General features: G+C 31.4%; 1 protein-coding gene across 3 annotated transcripts in view; it reads left to right on the top strand.

Moving 5' to 3' along the window:
* Positions 1–16,777, top strand: part of STAG1 (STAG1 cohesin complex component) — a 318,115-nt gene that overhangs the window by 200,806 nt on the left and 100,532 nt on the right. For all 3 annotated transcript variants that reach the window (XM_074301602.1, XM_074301601.1, XM_074301603.1), the window contains 3 exons: positions 8,596–8,747; positions 9,462–9,535; positions 14,019–14,142. In XM_074301602.1, the coding sequence (XP_074157703.1) occupies positions 8,596–8,747; positions 9,462–9,535; positions 14,019–14,142 (350 nt within the window). The remainder of the gene's footprint in view (positions 1–8,595; positions 8,748–9,461; positions 9,536–14,018; positions 14,143–16,777) is intronic.

The following is a 16,777-nucleotide window of genomic DNA, read 5'->3' as shown; positions in this document are numbered from 1 at the left end:
CACCTGTTCCTATCCAGTGGAAAACTGATACACCAGTGTGGATAGAACAGTGGCCCTTAGATAACAATAAAATTCAGGCCTTACTAGATATAGTACAGGAACAACTTGATCAAGGACACTTACAACCTTCTCTAAGTCCTTGGAATTCCCCAGTATTTGTTGTAAAAAAGAAATCTGGAAAATGGAGGATGTTGACTGATTTAAGAAAGGTAAATGAACAGATGGAAACTATGGGAACTCTTCAACCTGGACTTCCATCTCCTACTCAGTTGCCTAGAGAATGGCCTCTGTGGGTTATAGACATTAAGGATTGTTTCTATTCTATCCCTCTAGATAAGGAGGATATGAAAAGATTTGCCTTTTCAGTGCCCAGCGTTAACTTAGCTGAGCCTTATAAAAGATATGAATGGACAGTTTTGCCACAGGGAATGAAAAACAGCCCTACTATGTGTCAAATGTATGTTGCTGCCTGCAGTGGGCTTACATAGGGCCTGTGAGGTCACACACACAGCCAATCAGCGAGAGAGTCACCCATTAAGAAACTATCTCAATATGGCCAGGATCCCGCCCAAGGGCAGTCCTAATATCCACAGAAATTACTTCCGGGCCTCAATCTCCCGATGCACTGTGTCCGCCCATTTAAAGGGCCCTTACACTGGCTCTTTGAATCCAACCTCTGATTGAGCAATTTTCTATTCCTTTAATCTATAAAATTTACTCTTGATATCTATATGTGAGGCCCAAATCAACAAAACCACTAATCTATTTTGTTTGTCTTACCAACCTAATCAATACATAATAAAACCATTATAAAATTTAATAATCTTTTAACATTCTCCCGTTCCCTTTATCTTTTCTCTTATCCTTGTGCTGACTTCATTGTTCATGCCAGTTCCCACATTCATGTTTAGTATTTGGATTTTTTGAGGGGACCGTGGAGTAGGGTAGATGGATCTTTACTAATTTTGCATGCTTTACGGCAAATATGTTCAGACAAGCAGATATTTTTATAAATTACTTTCAGAATTGCTATATGCAATTACGTTAATGCATATGCTTACTTGTTCATTTTTCCTTGTATTAAGATAAAGACGTTTAAACAATTTTATAGTATCTGTCCTCTTGGAGGAGCCTTACTTTGTATAAACTGAATTTCACCTATCCTACCAAGTCTCTACATTGTCAAAAATCAATTACATGTTAGCTGTGTGATCCTGGGCAACTCACTTAACCCCAATTGCTTCAGGAAACAAGCAAAAACAACAACAACAACAACAAAAGTTACATGCAAATCTTTTGATTAAACATTAAAAATACAAATCAGAATTTTTATAGCTTTATATACATCTTCCTTTATATGTCTAGGCAGATATTTAATTAGATTGCTATTGATCTTCAGATTTAATTTTACTTAGGATGAATACTATTTTCTTTGGGAATGTATTCTGTGTAATGTATTCTGTGTACTTCAAACCATTTTGAATGTCCTTTAAAGACCTGGGGGGAGGGAGAACAAACGTGAATTTTTGTAAGGGGAGAGCTTAAACATGTGAATGAGAATGTTGAATATTGGATCAACCTAAAAGTCAGTCTTCCTCATGAAAATTTTTAAAAGCTTGTATGCTTTTCTAAGATGAAAAATGATGTTGTGTCATCAGATATAGACAATTCTTTAGCTGTATCTGGAAGACCATAACATATCATCAAATTAAGACTTTCAATAGAAAACTATATAATTACCTTTCTTCTTCTTTTAAACATATTCATCTGCTATCCACTTTACTTTTTGCCCTTCATTTGTAGTTAGTAGAGCTTCATTGTAATATAGATAACCCTACTTAGATACCACTATTAAACATATGATTAATATATGCTACTTACTGAATTCATTCTTGTTTGTTGGTAGTTATGTAAATAGAAAATGGGAATAGAATTAATGAATAAGATTGATCTTATCCTTACTAAGTATCTAAGCCATGAAAAAATGTAATCTTTTCACCCATTTGACTTAATTCACTATATTAAATATTGACTTGATTACTCTTAGTCCTCTTTCCTCTGTTTTATGTCCTTTTCCTTTGTGACCTCTCTAAACTATTTTTAATCAGCAGGACAAGATATTTGTTATGTGACTGTATTTCTTAGTGATGGAGTTAAATGATGATCAAAGGAAAGTGTATACATTTCTTTCTTTTTTTTTTTTTCCCTGAGGCTGGGGTTAAGTGACTTGCCCAGGGTCACACAGCTAGGAAGTGTTAGTTGTCTGAGACTAGATTTGAACTTGAGTCCTCCTGAATTCAAGGCTGGTGCTCTATCCACTCTGCCACCTAGCTGCCCCTATATATTTCTTCAAGTTAATTAGTGGCCTTATTATTATCTAGATCTTGAGATATGACATTATATTCCAAATGTCTAAATCTTAGAAATTTTCTCTTCCTCAGCATGTGAGTTTGTGTAGATATCTGGGTGAACATGTATGCACACACACTCAAACATACACACCTATATGCAATATTGACTCTATATCTAAGCATTATTTAAATATTGTGTTTTAGACTAGCCTTAATGGCTTAGGTTTTCACTGATTATTTCTGATATGTTCTTTTGTTTAAGTAAATCATGTGGAATTCTGAACTTTCTGGTATTTGAAATAACTCATTCTGCAATTGTATATTTTAAATATTCCGTGCTTTTGGTAAAAGATATATTAGGGTTTTTTTTTAAATTATTGGTTATCATATTCAAAGAACATATTAATAAATAAACTGAAGTTGTCCTAAAAGGAAGAAATTAATGTCACATCATAATAATTTGTTTTGGGGTCCTAAGTAAAATGTAGAATTGTGCTTTATCAAATTTGCTGATTATACAACTCTTATATTGTAAAATCTTAAATTCTAGAAATCTCATAGAGGTAGTTGATAGTAGAATAAAAATTCACAATTATCTAGATAATCAAAACTGATAAATTCAAAAGTAAACATTTAATAGACGTGAATTTAAAAATCCTATATTTATGTTCAAAAACTTAATTGCACATTTTCATAATGCGGATGATCTGTCATAACAGCTCATATTAAAAAAAATTATTATTTTAGTGTTTCACTAAAGTCCAGTGTAAGCCTAGAATATATTATAGAACCATTTAAAGAAAAATATTACATTGTGTTAGTAAACACATAAAAAGCATGTTATAGACCCATGTGTATTATTATTATTGTGTCTGTTTTTTTTAAAAGATCAATGACAAATTAAAGAATTTCCCAGTGAATGAAGGTATGAAAATCAGATCATTTAAAAATAAAATTTATGATGTTTAGATAGGAAAAGACTAAAGTGAGGACATGCTTCATTCAGTATACAACAATAGATTAGAGTGCCTTATTGGATCAATGTCTTGCTATTGCAAGAATAAGCTTCTTGAAAACCAGCTCTGTATCTTATTTCATCTTTATATCCCTGTTATGAGCCAGAAATTGAAACAAAGTACTAAGTGGAATTGAGACAGTGGTTAAATCTAGTTTAGCATTGATTTAATTCTGCAACAAATAATGGTTTCCTAGTGATATAATGATTGGTGTATACTCAGTGTAGAACATATAAGGAGGAGCTGTCAAGGCCAAAGAGGACAAGTCCACTTTCGAAGGAGGAGAAAGATTCTTTCCATCTTCCACTTTTTTGCTTTCTGGAGACTGAAGTACAAACCTTTGGATTCAGAGACATTCAGAGGGAGCTAGAGGCTGAAGCTGGCAGAGGCAATGGCAGCTCAGGAACCAAGGAGAGAGATAGGCCTCTAAGAAAGCTAAATGGGCCCAAGGAAGGAGACAAGACTTAAAAGGAAACAATAAAGTATTTGGACTTTAATCCCTGCCTATACTTGTGGTGATTACTGGCTGCCTCCAGAACACCTCCCCCCCCAAGAAACCTGTTCCCAGTGAACATTACATTTTAGAGAAGAATATTACATAGCCTAAGCACCTAGCACAGTTCCTGTGAAGATACAGCAAACTAATTAAATGTATTTCATTGAATTGAAAAGATTCCTTGGGGGGGGGGGGAGGAATGTTGAAGTACTTTGACCTCAAAGTCTCTATTTTAAGGGCCTTCAATTTTTATAGCAATGACCATATTGAATTCCTATGCTGAACATCCTGTCTATATTTCTGCTCCCTTTTGGTCATAAAAAAGGATGAGTTCTTGACCATATAAGTGGACATTTCAGATTACCAGCTCACATCTATGTACTTTAAGGGTAATATTAGCTACCCTGTATCCTAACTTTCCTAGAATTCTCTAGTTTCTAATTGAAAAAAGTTTACATGAATAAAATCCTTATGTGTTGAATTCTAGCAGACTATACTATAGTCTATAGTATATATATACACTATATACACTATACTGAAGGTTTTGACTTAGTGAACCCAGTTCCTTCTTTCTTCTGTGTTTGTTTTGTTAACTATTTCTCTGCCTATTCTTTGAGTCCTCTCACTTAGGTTCCCTTCTACCTTTATGCCAAGATCTTTATAAAAAGTAAGCTTTGCAGTATTAAGAACTAGAAAGAGTACCATTTAGAGGTAGGAAACACCTATGTATCTCCTAGAGTTCATCCTGATTAGTGCTGTGATCTTGGACAAATCTTGTAACCTCTGTAGGCTTCTTTTTTCCTCCTAACTCTTGTCAGTTGTCATCTCATGAATTTTATTTCAGTTACTATCTCTGACAATGACTCCTACCCTCTAGCTATCAATTTATTATTAATAGAATTCTTTAGCTATAAATCATTGAAAATGAGAGGTAGCTTCATGACCATTTAACTGTTGGTGGTTTTGATATAGGTATAAGTCATCTTTGGAATATAAGAGGACATTTATTTCTGTTCAAAATTTCCCCCTTTAGTTGAAGAATAGATAACAGAGCTTAATGTGAATGCAAAAATAGGGGAGAAAAATTCATCACACTTTAACAATAATATATCAGTATTAAATTGTTTTTAATCATTCTGTAGTTTAAGTAAGATTAAGAATGTAGTACTAGTCATTTCTCCACACACATACATGAGTAATAACACTCATTTGACACATATTTGACACTTAATAAATGCAAAAGAAAAACTAGATGGCCTTTGTGGTCTCTTCCAGCTTTAAATCAAACTCATAAAAAAGTAGAAATAGCCAGGGAATGATGAATTTTAGAGTGAAGGGACACATAAGTGAAATTGCTTATTGTAGAAGAGTGGGGTGAACTAAAATGGTGCTTTGCAAAAATCTTAAGTCAGAGCAATCTTCTTTGATATGTACAGGTTCCACAAGATGTTACCAGTGTACTATTTACCTAGCTCCATGTCTGTCTTGTTAAAAGAATACGAATTTTTTGCATGCTGTAGTATCATTGGCCACAAATATGTACTGACTAATATCTATGTGCAAAAAATTTTTTATTAAGTTTAAATAGAGATTCAGATTTTTTTGTGTTAGGTATATTTTTAAATGAAAATTTTTTACTGTACTACAGTGGTTCTCAATTTTTTGTTTTCATTATGTCTTTGTGCTATTAAAAATTATTGAGTGTCCAAAATGGTTTGAAATATTTAGTATTTTGGGACTAAAAACTAATTTGAATTTGTAGACCCTCTTTGAGTTTGAGACAATCCTTTATTTTCCCACTCCCTCTTGCCCTCTTCCCCTCTCAGAATTCTCTAGACCACACTTTGAGAGCTACTTTTGTAATATATAAATATCTTCTTAGTTTGGGAAAAACAAAAAAGGGGTAACATGGGAATAGTCTGTAAATGAAAATGTTTCCAAAACAATTATAGATAAACAAGTAAAATATTGTCAGTGTTTATTAATTTGTCTATAACTTTCACTATCTAAGATACTAGTTAGATATAATGTTTCTTTGAAACTATACTTTGGGGGCTTTGAGAAAAATTGAAAAAAAAAGTTTTGGTTGTTGGTGCTTGGAGTTCAAGTGGCTTAAGTGTAGACATGACCAAATTATCAATTATTATGTTATGATGTGAATTACCACATAGTGATGTAATGAAAGTTCTAAAATTAATTCATAGTATATCAAGTAATCCTGAAGTATTAATGTGGCTGTGGAAGGTGCCGCTTCTTAGACCTTTTGACTCTATAACTTATTATACTCAGGAATATTTAAAATCAAGTAGTAGTGTATGTTTAAAATTAAAAGTATCCCAACCAAACTCAAATTCCTCTGATCCCATCTCTCCCCTACAGGGTATTTTATCATGCTTTCACAGCACTACATATTAAAATTAAGAAATAATGTATTTATACACAGACACACTCACCCGAATTATTGACATAGCATAAAATCTACTAAAATCATTAAAATAATTTAAAAAATATTATCACAATAGAATTAATGTTTCAATTAAATAGGTTGATTTTTGAATGTCAGCAAAGCAGTGTTTTTATGGGGAATTGACTAGACAACAAGGTAGTCCCTTGTTAAATTAGATATTATGGTATTTATTAAAATAGAATTCTATCTGATGGCTTATTTGTGGAAAAGTATCTTTTTCCAAATTCGCAAACTGTTAATTAACACTCAAACATATTAACCTTAGTCAAGTGCTAACAATCTTTGCCACAATAATTGGGGTTCTCATTCTTCTGGGCAGAAAAAATATATACTTCTGCCCAAATATAAAATACCACTGTGTTGGGATTATTGGAGAAAAAAATATTTTAGTAAGAATGCTTAAAAAATATTTATATTTATTAAGGCTTTTATCTTTTTTCCTAAAGGTAGGAAAGTAAAATATAGGTTTCATAATACTTTGGTGAGTGATATTAAATTATTTTTTAATTAGAAGTTCCTGGAGGTATGTTTTTGAGGAAGAAAATGTAAGATAAGTTAGGGAAACATTTATTTTACTTTAATATTGGGTGGTTCTGTGTTCTCTTTTAAAACACTTCACAATGCCTTCTCTTCCTATGTTATTTTAATTCTTTTCCATGTCCTTTCTTAAATCTGCCATGGAGATTCCATTCAACTCATTAGAATGCTTCCTCTTGTTCTTTTAGTATCTCAGAGTTACTAATTACTTCTTGAGATACTAATATCTAATAACAAATATAATATTAATAGATAATAATATACTACTAATAATAATTTCATTCTTGCTACATGATCAGCCTGCTGCCTTTTCTGATCATACATTTTCTTTTATAACAAGAATAATAATATGGATATAATTCACTTTTCTTTAATTGTGTCTCAACTTGTTAATCACATATTGAGAATAACATGCATTTCATAATTTTTATACCCACAGTCCCAGCTTCCAATTCTGACACTGTAAGCAGAACTAACAGCATTTTGTACTTTTGTCTGTCAGTTCACTGACTTTCTCTTTGTTGCCCCAAGACTCATCGTCCCGCTCTCCCCACAAAAAATTATCTGTTGGCTGATCTTCTGGAAATAAGATATCCTATGAAAAATAGAGTTTATGGCTTTATTTAACTATTGAATTATAAGAGTCCCACAATTAATGAGGCTGGTCCTCAGAGAGTAGACCTTTATCTATCACCAGGTCCTTAAAACCTTTATAGCTTTATAGCATCTATCACTGGTTGTCTTGAAGAATCCCAATTCACCTTCATTTCATTTGAAATAGCTAAGTATGACAAAAATTAACACATACTTAGTACTCTCATATTGATTATTTTATATGATCACTATAAGATCCTTATGAGAGAGGTAAGACATAAGCTTTCCTAATTAGAATGAAATAGATTTAAAAGAGTTCATTTGGGACAGAAATTATAGGAAGTAATTATCTTTGATTTAACATTGTGTATCTTGATAGACTGAAGAGTAACATAGATGAGTGAAGTACAATTATGAGAACTGTTTAAAATTTCCTTCAAGTAGAAAGTTCAAGGAAATGCTTTTACTTCATAAGCATTGAAGCTAATAATTTTACAGTTTACTTTGTATCATAATTTTACTAGATTTTTCTGAAGGAAACAAAAATAATCATAACTTCTCAGACCTTATTGGTAGCTTTATATTTTATAGGGTACATCCGGTTTGCTTTAACATCTGTGTCCCCCAATAAAAAAATCATTATTTCTTTGCAGTCCTCTCTATACCCTCCATTCCAGTGTTTCCAGAAATACCTTAAGAGAAAAATAGGAAAAGCCCTAATTGTTTAGTTAGTATGTTATCCCTGACATATCTCTTATCATCAACTTCCCCATAAATTAAAAAAAAAATCTAGACATCTTGAAGCTCAGATATACATTTAGTTTTATATATATATAAATATATGTATATTAAAAAGTATATATATATACACACACACTCTTTATTTAAAAAGATGCTTAAATGAATGCAGTAGCTGAATCTCAGTGAAGTTAGTCAAAAAATAGGTAAGTCTTGAACAGCGTGTAAAATAAAGTGTATATTGTGAAGAATGAAGTTTATGTATTGATTTTATTATAAAATTTTAATGTAGATGACATGACTCTTGGGATTTAAATTCATCTGTGACTTAAGTGATTTTACAATTTTGTTATTGCAAGTTAGAATAATTGATGATAAAATATTTATTTTTCATAGCCATGAAGCTTATGACTGCTCTGGTGAATGTTGCCTTAAACCTAAGTATTCATCAGGATAATACACAAAGACAGTATGAAGCAGAAAGGAACAAAATGATTGGTAAGAGAGCAAATGAAAGGTTGGAGTTACTACTTCAGAAACGGAAAGAGGTAAGCATGACTATGATGTAAGTGAAAGAATTAGTTTCCTTGATATATACATACACATATATACATATATGTTATAAATAATATGCCCACACATGTGTCTGTATTTATGTGTGTGTTGAGAAATCTGTTATTATCTAAGATATAAAACCATTTTTATACAATATGATTTTTTCCTCCCCTGAAAACCAGTTTAGTCAATTCACATTTATATAATTAATTTATATGAATATTTTTCTGTTTTTAAAATTTTTAAATTAAAACTAGAGGCAACATAATATAATATAGCTACTTTTGAAGTCAAAGGTTCTTGAGTTCAAATCTTGACTCAAAATCTTATTTCCCACATGTGGCAAATCACTTCTTATTTTTGATCTCCAGTTCTTTGTTACTTAATGAGGGATTTGGACTAGAGGGTATCTTCAATCCCATCTATCTCTAACATCTAAAATAAAGATAAATGTTTAAAATTTTAAAATCCTGTTTCGTTTTATATTATTTAAATTACAGATATATTTGTAATGTGTTATCATTTCTATACCTAAAACTATTTTCAAATTATAAGAGAAGCTATAAAGTATGCAATTTTTTAAACTGAGCACTATACCCAAATGGCTTTTTAGTTATTAATTAAATAGATATACATTTTAATCTTTAAAAAAGTGATCACTCTTTCAACATACTAAGAGGTAATAATATTACTTGTTTTTATTTCAGCTACAAGAAAACCAAGATGAAATTGAAAACATGATGAACTCTATTTTTAAGGGTATTTTTGTTCATAGATATCGGTAAGAAATGAAACTATAATTAAAACAACTGATATTTTCTTAATATATATATCCCATTTGTTTTTATTTTCTTTGTGAAATTACGAATTTTTTTAATTGTTGTAATTGAGGCTGTTTTCTAGGATTATATCATAAGCTGTTGAATTATTTAAATTTCAGAGTATATGAGGGGGCCTTTGGGTAAAAATGGTGGGCCTATTTGGTGTCCAATGAACAGTCTAAGAAAGTTAAGAAAGGCTTATTACAAAGCTGGATATAGGATGCAGAATATAATTCAAATAAACAATTGAATTCAATAACGTAACCCCCAAACACAAATTATTTAGTGGAAAATCTATATTTGACTAAAATTTCTGGGAAACTGAAAAGCAAATTGACTTTTGTCAAGGAAAGGCTTAGACTAGTATTTTACACCATATACTACAATTAACTCAAAAAGGATGTGCTTTGACTTAAATATCCTTGTGTAGACTCGTGTCTATAAAATCAACATTGAAAATAAAAGAATATATGTGTGTGTATAAAATTTTCAAAACACATGCATAATTTTCAACATTCACCTTTGCAAAACCTTGTGTTCCAAATTTTTTTTAAGTAATCTATTAAACATGTGCAATTCTTCTACTTGTATTTCCACAATTATCAGGCTGTACAAGATAAATCAGATCAAGAGGGGGGGAAATGAAAAATGATTAAGAAAACAAAATGCGAAAAAAAATTTAAAAAAGTGAAAATATTATGTTGTGATTCACACTCAGTCCTCACAGTACTGTCTCTGAGTGCAAGTGGATCTCACTGTCAAAAGACATTGGAACTGGCCTGAATCATATGGCTGTTGAAAAGAGTCATATTCATCAGAATTGATCATGTATACTGTTGTTGCTATCTCATCAATATTCTTTAAAAAAAAAAACAAGTAAACAAACTGTTGGTCTTCTATAAAGAACAAAATATATTATATTGTAACAAACAGGAAAAAGCTTGTTAATGTTATTAGAGCTATTCCTGAATCAGTTGTCAGTATGATCACACCATCCATTTATTAGAATTAAAAATAAGAGGATAAGAGGAAGGGTTAATAAAGGAAAATCTTATAAATCTGAAATTAAATTATTTAAAGAGTGAATCATTTAAGGAAATAACTATTGACTATAATTCCATGGAGAAATTAACCAGTATAAATCGGTTGCCATAATTAGGAAATTAAAAGAGTCCAGAAAACACATTTATAATATTTGAATAATTTGCCAGATAGTAGTAAGAGCTTTTACATAGCACTTCCAACTTTGCAAAATGCTTTCTTTTTGTTCCTTCATTTATTCACTGGTGAACAATGACTACCAAAAGCCTTATTAAGTTACATTCTAATTGCTTTGTAAAAATCATAGGAAGAAGTAAAATCTATCATATCATTTTTTGGCATTTGTAGAATTAGATCAGATATCTTTCATAATTGCCAGCAGTTGAATTCTCAACCATCCAAGTGACTGAAGTGATACCAAAAAATCAAAATATAATGTGTCAATCACCTGAATTAGAAAAGCTTTTTGCATGAGCAAAATAAGCCTAACTTAGATAAGAAAAGTCACCAACAATTCTTACATAAATAAATGGATAAAATAAGTTTTCAAAAAAAATTTACAAACTACTTATCATAATAGTAAATGTTGTTCCACGTGGCTAATTAAAAGATAAATACAAATCAAAACAACTGATTTTTTACTTCATATCCCCACAAAAAAAAAATAATAAATAAGTGTGGGAAAGGTTGTAGAAAAACAAGTGTGGTTTTAATATAATTAACAACTGGAGGAAGAAGAGCAATTATAAGCAACATTAAATGAACCTTATAGGTTAGAATATTTTATAAATATAATAAAACAAATAATCCTACTAAAAAAAATTTTTTGGACAAAAACTAGTAAAATTCAGAGATGGTGAAAAATACCAGCAACAGAAAATACTTTTAGTTCTCTGTAATGCAAAAATGAAAACACAGTGTTATTTGTGGGAATATAAACAGCATTGTTGAAGTGAACTTTATTTCAGCAAGGTGTTCGAGTTTTATTAAAAAAAAAAAACACAACAAAAACTGTATAGTGTGAGTCATATATCTTAGCAGTTCATACAATATGAAAATAGTTGATAATATGTCCCTTGTTACCATTTCTTTGCTACCCATTTACTCTTTTACCACCTACCTCATTTCTAATTACGGAGTCTCTCAGAACTCTGGCAACCATTTTAGAGAGTCTTACTATAGGAAGAGTATAATAAAAATAGAAAGGTGAGAAGATGGTATTATTATAGAAGATGAGGTCTGGAGCATATAAAAGGTATTTCAGGGCATAAAAGAAGGATTTTAAACCCTATTCATGTAAGTGAATATACTAGAAAGGGGATTTAAAACTTACCTTAGTTTGACTATAGGTATAGTCTATTTAATTTTTCCAAATACATATAAAGATAGTTTTCAAATTTGATTTTTATAAGACTTGGTATTCTAAAATTTTCTCCATACACTACCCCCCCTTCCCCAAAGTAGGAAGTAATCTGATACAGTTAAAATATGTACAATCCTTTTAATCATATTTCCATATTTGTCTTGTGCAAGAAAAATCAGATCAAAAAAATGTGAAAATATACTATGGTTTGATCCACATTGAGTCTCCATAGTATCACAAAAACAGTTCTGCTTCAGTCAGCATCAGTTCATGCAAGTGTCTCCAGGCCTTTCTGAAATCATCCTGCATAGCTTTAGTCTTAAGCATTTAAATCTGCATTTAAAACCTATATGAAACATTTTCAAAATTAAAATACTATTGTCCAGCAAGGAATTCATATAAATGTAGACTTATAATGTATGAGGTAGAACAATTTACACAATTAGTATAGACTGATAAACCAAAAAACAAAATAAGTTAGTTACATTAAGTTAATACAATACATATGCAGAGAAAGATATATTATGAAAAGAATATAATATTCTGAGCAAAATGATAACAGTGTTACTTCAATTTCAACCATCATTATCATCAACAAATATTTACCAGGAATTACCAAGAAAAGAAAGGAATAATGGGCATTCTAGTTTGAAGAGTAAAATATCAATACCTTAGTTGGTAGGCTTATAAGTGGCTTAAAGCAAGTTATAGTTCCTGTATGTGAATAGTGGAGCAAACATGTTAAAGGCCATATTATAGAACATTTAGGGGAGGGGAAAAAAAAAAACCAAACATAATTTACTAAAAATAAAACCAGAATTCTGAATAACTTGGTTTGTTTCATCTTAAACAACCATCAGCGAAGTAGGAGGAAATGAGAAGATAAAAAGTTTTTGAGTTCAATTTATTGCCATTTTGTCTCTCATTCTCTGCCTTAGGAAAAGTAGAAAATTTTTAAAATGTCAGTATAATGAAATAAAAGGCTTATAGGTTCTGTTTCTGCTTTTTACAGTATATCAAATTTTCAAAAATGTGTAGTGTTTATGTCAGTAATTATCCATTCTCTCATCCACCATACATTTTCCTATCTGCAAAGAAATATAATTGATATTATATAGCTTATTGCTTTCTCAGCAAGGAAAGATAACATACAACTAAGTGCATCAATGTCAGGAAGATTTGAATTCAAGTTCTAATGGCCAGCGGGATGATTTCAGAAAGATCTGGAGAGACTTGCATGAACTAATGCTGAGTGAAATGAGCAGGACCAGGAGATTATTATATACTTCAACAATATAATGATCAAATCTGATAGACATGAACCAAATCAGTTTCAATAGAGCAGTTATGAATTAAACCAGTTACATACCTTCACAGGTTAATTGTACACTATTTCAAAGTCCTATTCTTTTTGTACAGCAAAATAATTGTATGGCCATGTATACATATATTGTATTTAACTTATACCTTAACATATTTTACATGTATTGGTCAACCTGCCATCTGGGAGAGGGGATGGGGGGAAAGAGGGGGAAAACTAGAACAAAACGTTTTGCAATTATCAATGCTGAAAAATTATTTATGCATATATTTTGTAAATGAAAAGCTATAATTAAAAAAAAAAATTCAAGTTCTACTTCTGCCATAGACTGTGACCCTAGGCAAATCATTTAACTGCTCACTGGCCTAGGTGACTGTTAAAGACTAAATTGCAGAGAAGAAAGTGATTTGCCTTGGTAGAGGAAATTCTTCACGAGGCCCTGATAAAATCACAGGATCAGAAAAATAAAGTTTCTTGCTCAAATTAAATTACATTCATTGAAATATTTGTAATTGCTTTAAAAGATGCACAGTTTTAAGTTCAAATTAGAAAATGTAAGTGAATTGTAAATAGAAAAATATAAACTCCTTAGATTGGGTTTTGGCAGCTGTTAATTGCATATAAAAAATTTCACCAAATACTTCCTATTGGAAGTGGTGGTAGTGAAATTGCATCATATTTTAATGTTTTTCAAAGACATGGTCTCTTTTCCCTCTAGTGATGCAATTGCAGAGATTAGAGCCATTTGTATTGAAGAAATTGGAGTATGGATGAAAATGTATAGTGATGCTTTCCTGAATGACAGTTATTTAAAATATGTTGGGTGGACTCTTCACGATAGAGTAAGTAACTGTGCCACTATCCATGTTGAAGATATATGCTTTTTCTTTAGTAGTCTTGCTTTAATTTCACTATTATATTTTTAAGAATTGAGTTATTTGCATTTGAATTTTTCTTGTTGAAGTTGTGGAAATTTTTAAATTATTTAAAAGGAATTGTTCACATGTTGGGCTTGGTGGTACTGAGACACATGGACATAAATTGAATCTCACTAGTTCTTGTTGTTTGTCCTTAATTCTTGAAGAGGACTATGACTTCAGGGAGGTGATACCATGACTTGCAAGTGAATAGAATTTAAGTGAGGGAGAGCTGTGCAAGGTCAATAGCCATTACTTTCAGTTCCTGAGCCATCTGAGTCCAGTGGCCACATACATGAGGATGGCTGGACATCGTTCCCTATGGGATGGTCAAGATTATCTCCTTGTCTGAAGGACTTTTTCTGAGCCCTTCAGAGGAGCTACCCAGGGCCTTGAGACGAACACCTGACACTCTGTAAGTGGTACAGTACCCCATATGCTTCTGTTTGTGGATAACATCGTTCTGATTGTGTCAGAATTTAGAATGCCATGGGGTTTCCTAAATGAGGTCAACAATAGCTCACAAGATTTCTGCATTTAAAAAAAATCCATTAAAAATTAAGGGCATGCAAAATGTTTGTGGCAGCTCTTTTTGTTGTAGCTAGAAACTGGAAGATGAATGGATGCCCATCAGTTGGAGAATGGTTGGGTAAATTATGGCATATGAATGTTATGGAATATTATTGCTCTATAAGAAATGACCAGCAGGAGGAATAGAGAGGCTTGGAGAGACTTACATCAACTGATGCTGAGTTAAATGAGCAGAACCAGAAGATCACTGTACACTTCAATGCTGTATGAAGAGGTATTCTGATGGAAGTGGAAATCTTCAACATAAAGAAGATCCAACTCACTTCCAGTTGATCAATGATGAACAGAAATAACTACACCCAGAGAAGGAACACTGGGAAGTGAATGTAAATTGTTAGCACTACTGTCTATCTACCCAGGTTACTTACACCTTCGGAATCTAATACTTAATGTGTAACAAGAAAATGGGATTTACACACATATATTGTATCTAGGTTTTATTGTAACACATGTAAAATGTATGGGATTGCCTGTCATCAAGGGGAGGGAGTGGAGAAAGGGGGGATAATTTGGAAAAATGAATACAAGGGATAATATTATAAAAAAAAAATACTCATGCATATGTACTGTGAAAAAAAAATTCTAAATAAATAAATAAAAATTAAGGGAAAAAAAAAAAAAAAAAAAAAAAAGATTATCTCCTTGTCTGAAGGGATGTTTTATCTTGTATTCATAGGAAAGATAAACCTTTACATATATAAGGAAACAAAAAGTAATTAATCCAATGAGGGAAAACCCATTAGATTCCCATTCAAAAGTTGAAAATAAAATACCACATTTCAAGAAGGACTCTGAATATCTGTGTTAGAATTTGAATAATCTGTTCCTTTGCTAAGTTTGAAAAAATGACAAATTACAAATTCTTTTATCATGATGGCATATCAAAAGATAAATGAACTTTCTTATTTTTTTATTTCATTGTCATATTAAATTAAGGGTTATAGTGGAACCTGTGATTCATCAGTATAGGTAGCTACACCTGAAGGATATCCCTTAGCAATATTGGTCTGCATTTGTTCTAAGTGCAGATTTGCTGAGGGTCTTTCCCAAGGGCACATGGCCAGTATGTGTCAAGAGAAGAACCTGAATTCAGGTACAAAATACTGGCTCTCTTTTAAAAATACAATAATGAACATTTAACTATATATACTACATACACACACACACACACACACACACACACACACAGTAGATTGTACCATACAGTGGGTAAAATAACTTAATTTCTGAAAACAACATTACACAAAAAAATTGGTGTGCAATTATACAATGATTTATGAAAACATTAACACTATAGACATTGAAAGAAGATGATCTTGGTTTGGAATGGCAGGAAAGAGTAAGAAGTTGGATGTTGACACCCATTCATTAGTTTCTTTGCCTGCAAAAATATAAAAATATTTTCTTTCACAGAATAGACATTTTATTTTTATATAAAAATTTATGTAACGAATAGGTGAATTACATTCATTTATATTCTTACATTACTAGTATCAACTTTCATACAGGCTTTTTCTGAGATACTACTGTTCTAGTAGTAATATCCTCTAGTGTTATTCCTCAGAACTATTCATCCCTTATTTCCAACCTAGATCATACTCATCAAACCTGTTTTGCTTTCTTTTTTTTTTTTTTTTTTTTTTTTTGCTTCTGGTCAGAATGTTCATCTTGAAACTTGTCTCCCTGATCAGCTTGGCTCCTGAGATCTTGTCTTAGAAAAGAGATAGAAAGACCTGAGATGACTTCCAATCTGGTTCAGTAATGCTCTCACAGACAAGTGTGCAAGATAACTTTTGATTGTAGAGAACTTGCAGCCTAAAGAAGAATTGTTTCAGTTTTTATTTAGCTTTCTTATATCAATCTATGAGAAATGAACTATGATCATTTTCTCAAGTTTTCTTTCTTGATGTGGTGGTTAATTCGACTATGAATATGTGCTTAACAGTCTTGTCGCTAAATATTTTCTTTC

The sequence above is a fragment of the Sminthopsis crassicaudata genome, chromosome 3 (assembly GCF_048593235.1).
Source record: "Sminthopsis crassicaudata isolate SCR6 chromosome 3, ASM4859323v1, whole genome shotgun sequence".
Taxonomy (NCBI): Eukaryota; Metazoa; Chordata; class Mammalia; order Dasyuromorphia; family Dasyuridae; genus Sminthopsis; species Sminthopsis crassicaudata.
Note: the sequence above shows the minus strand (reverse complement) of the source record. Positions and strands in the feature narration are given on the sequence as shown.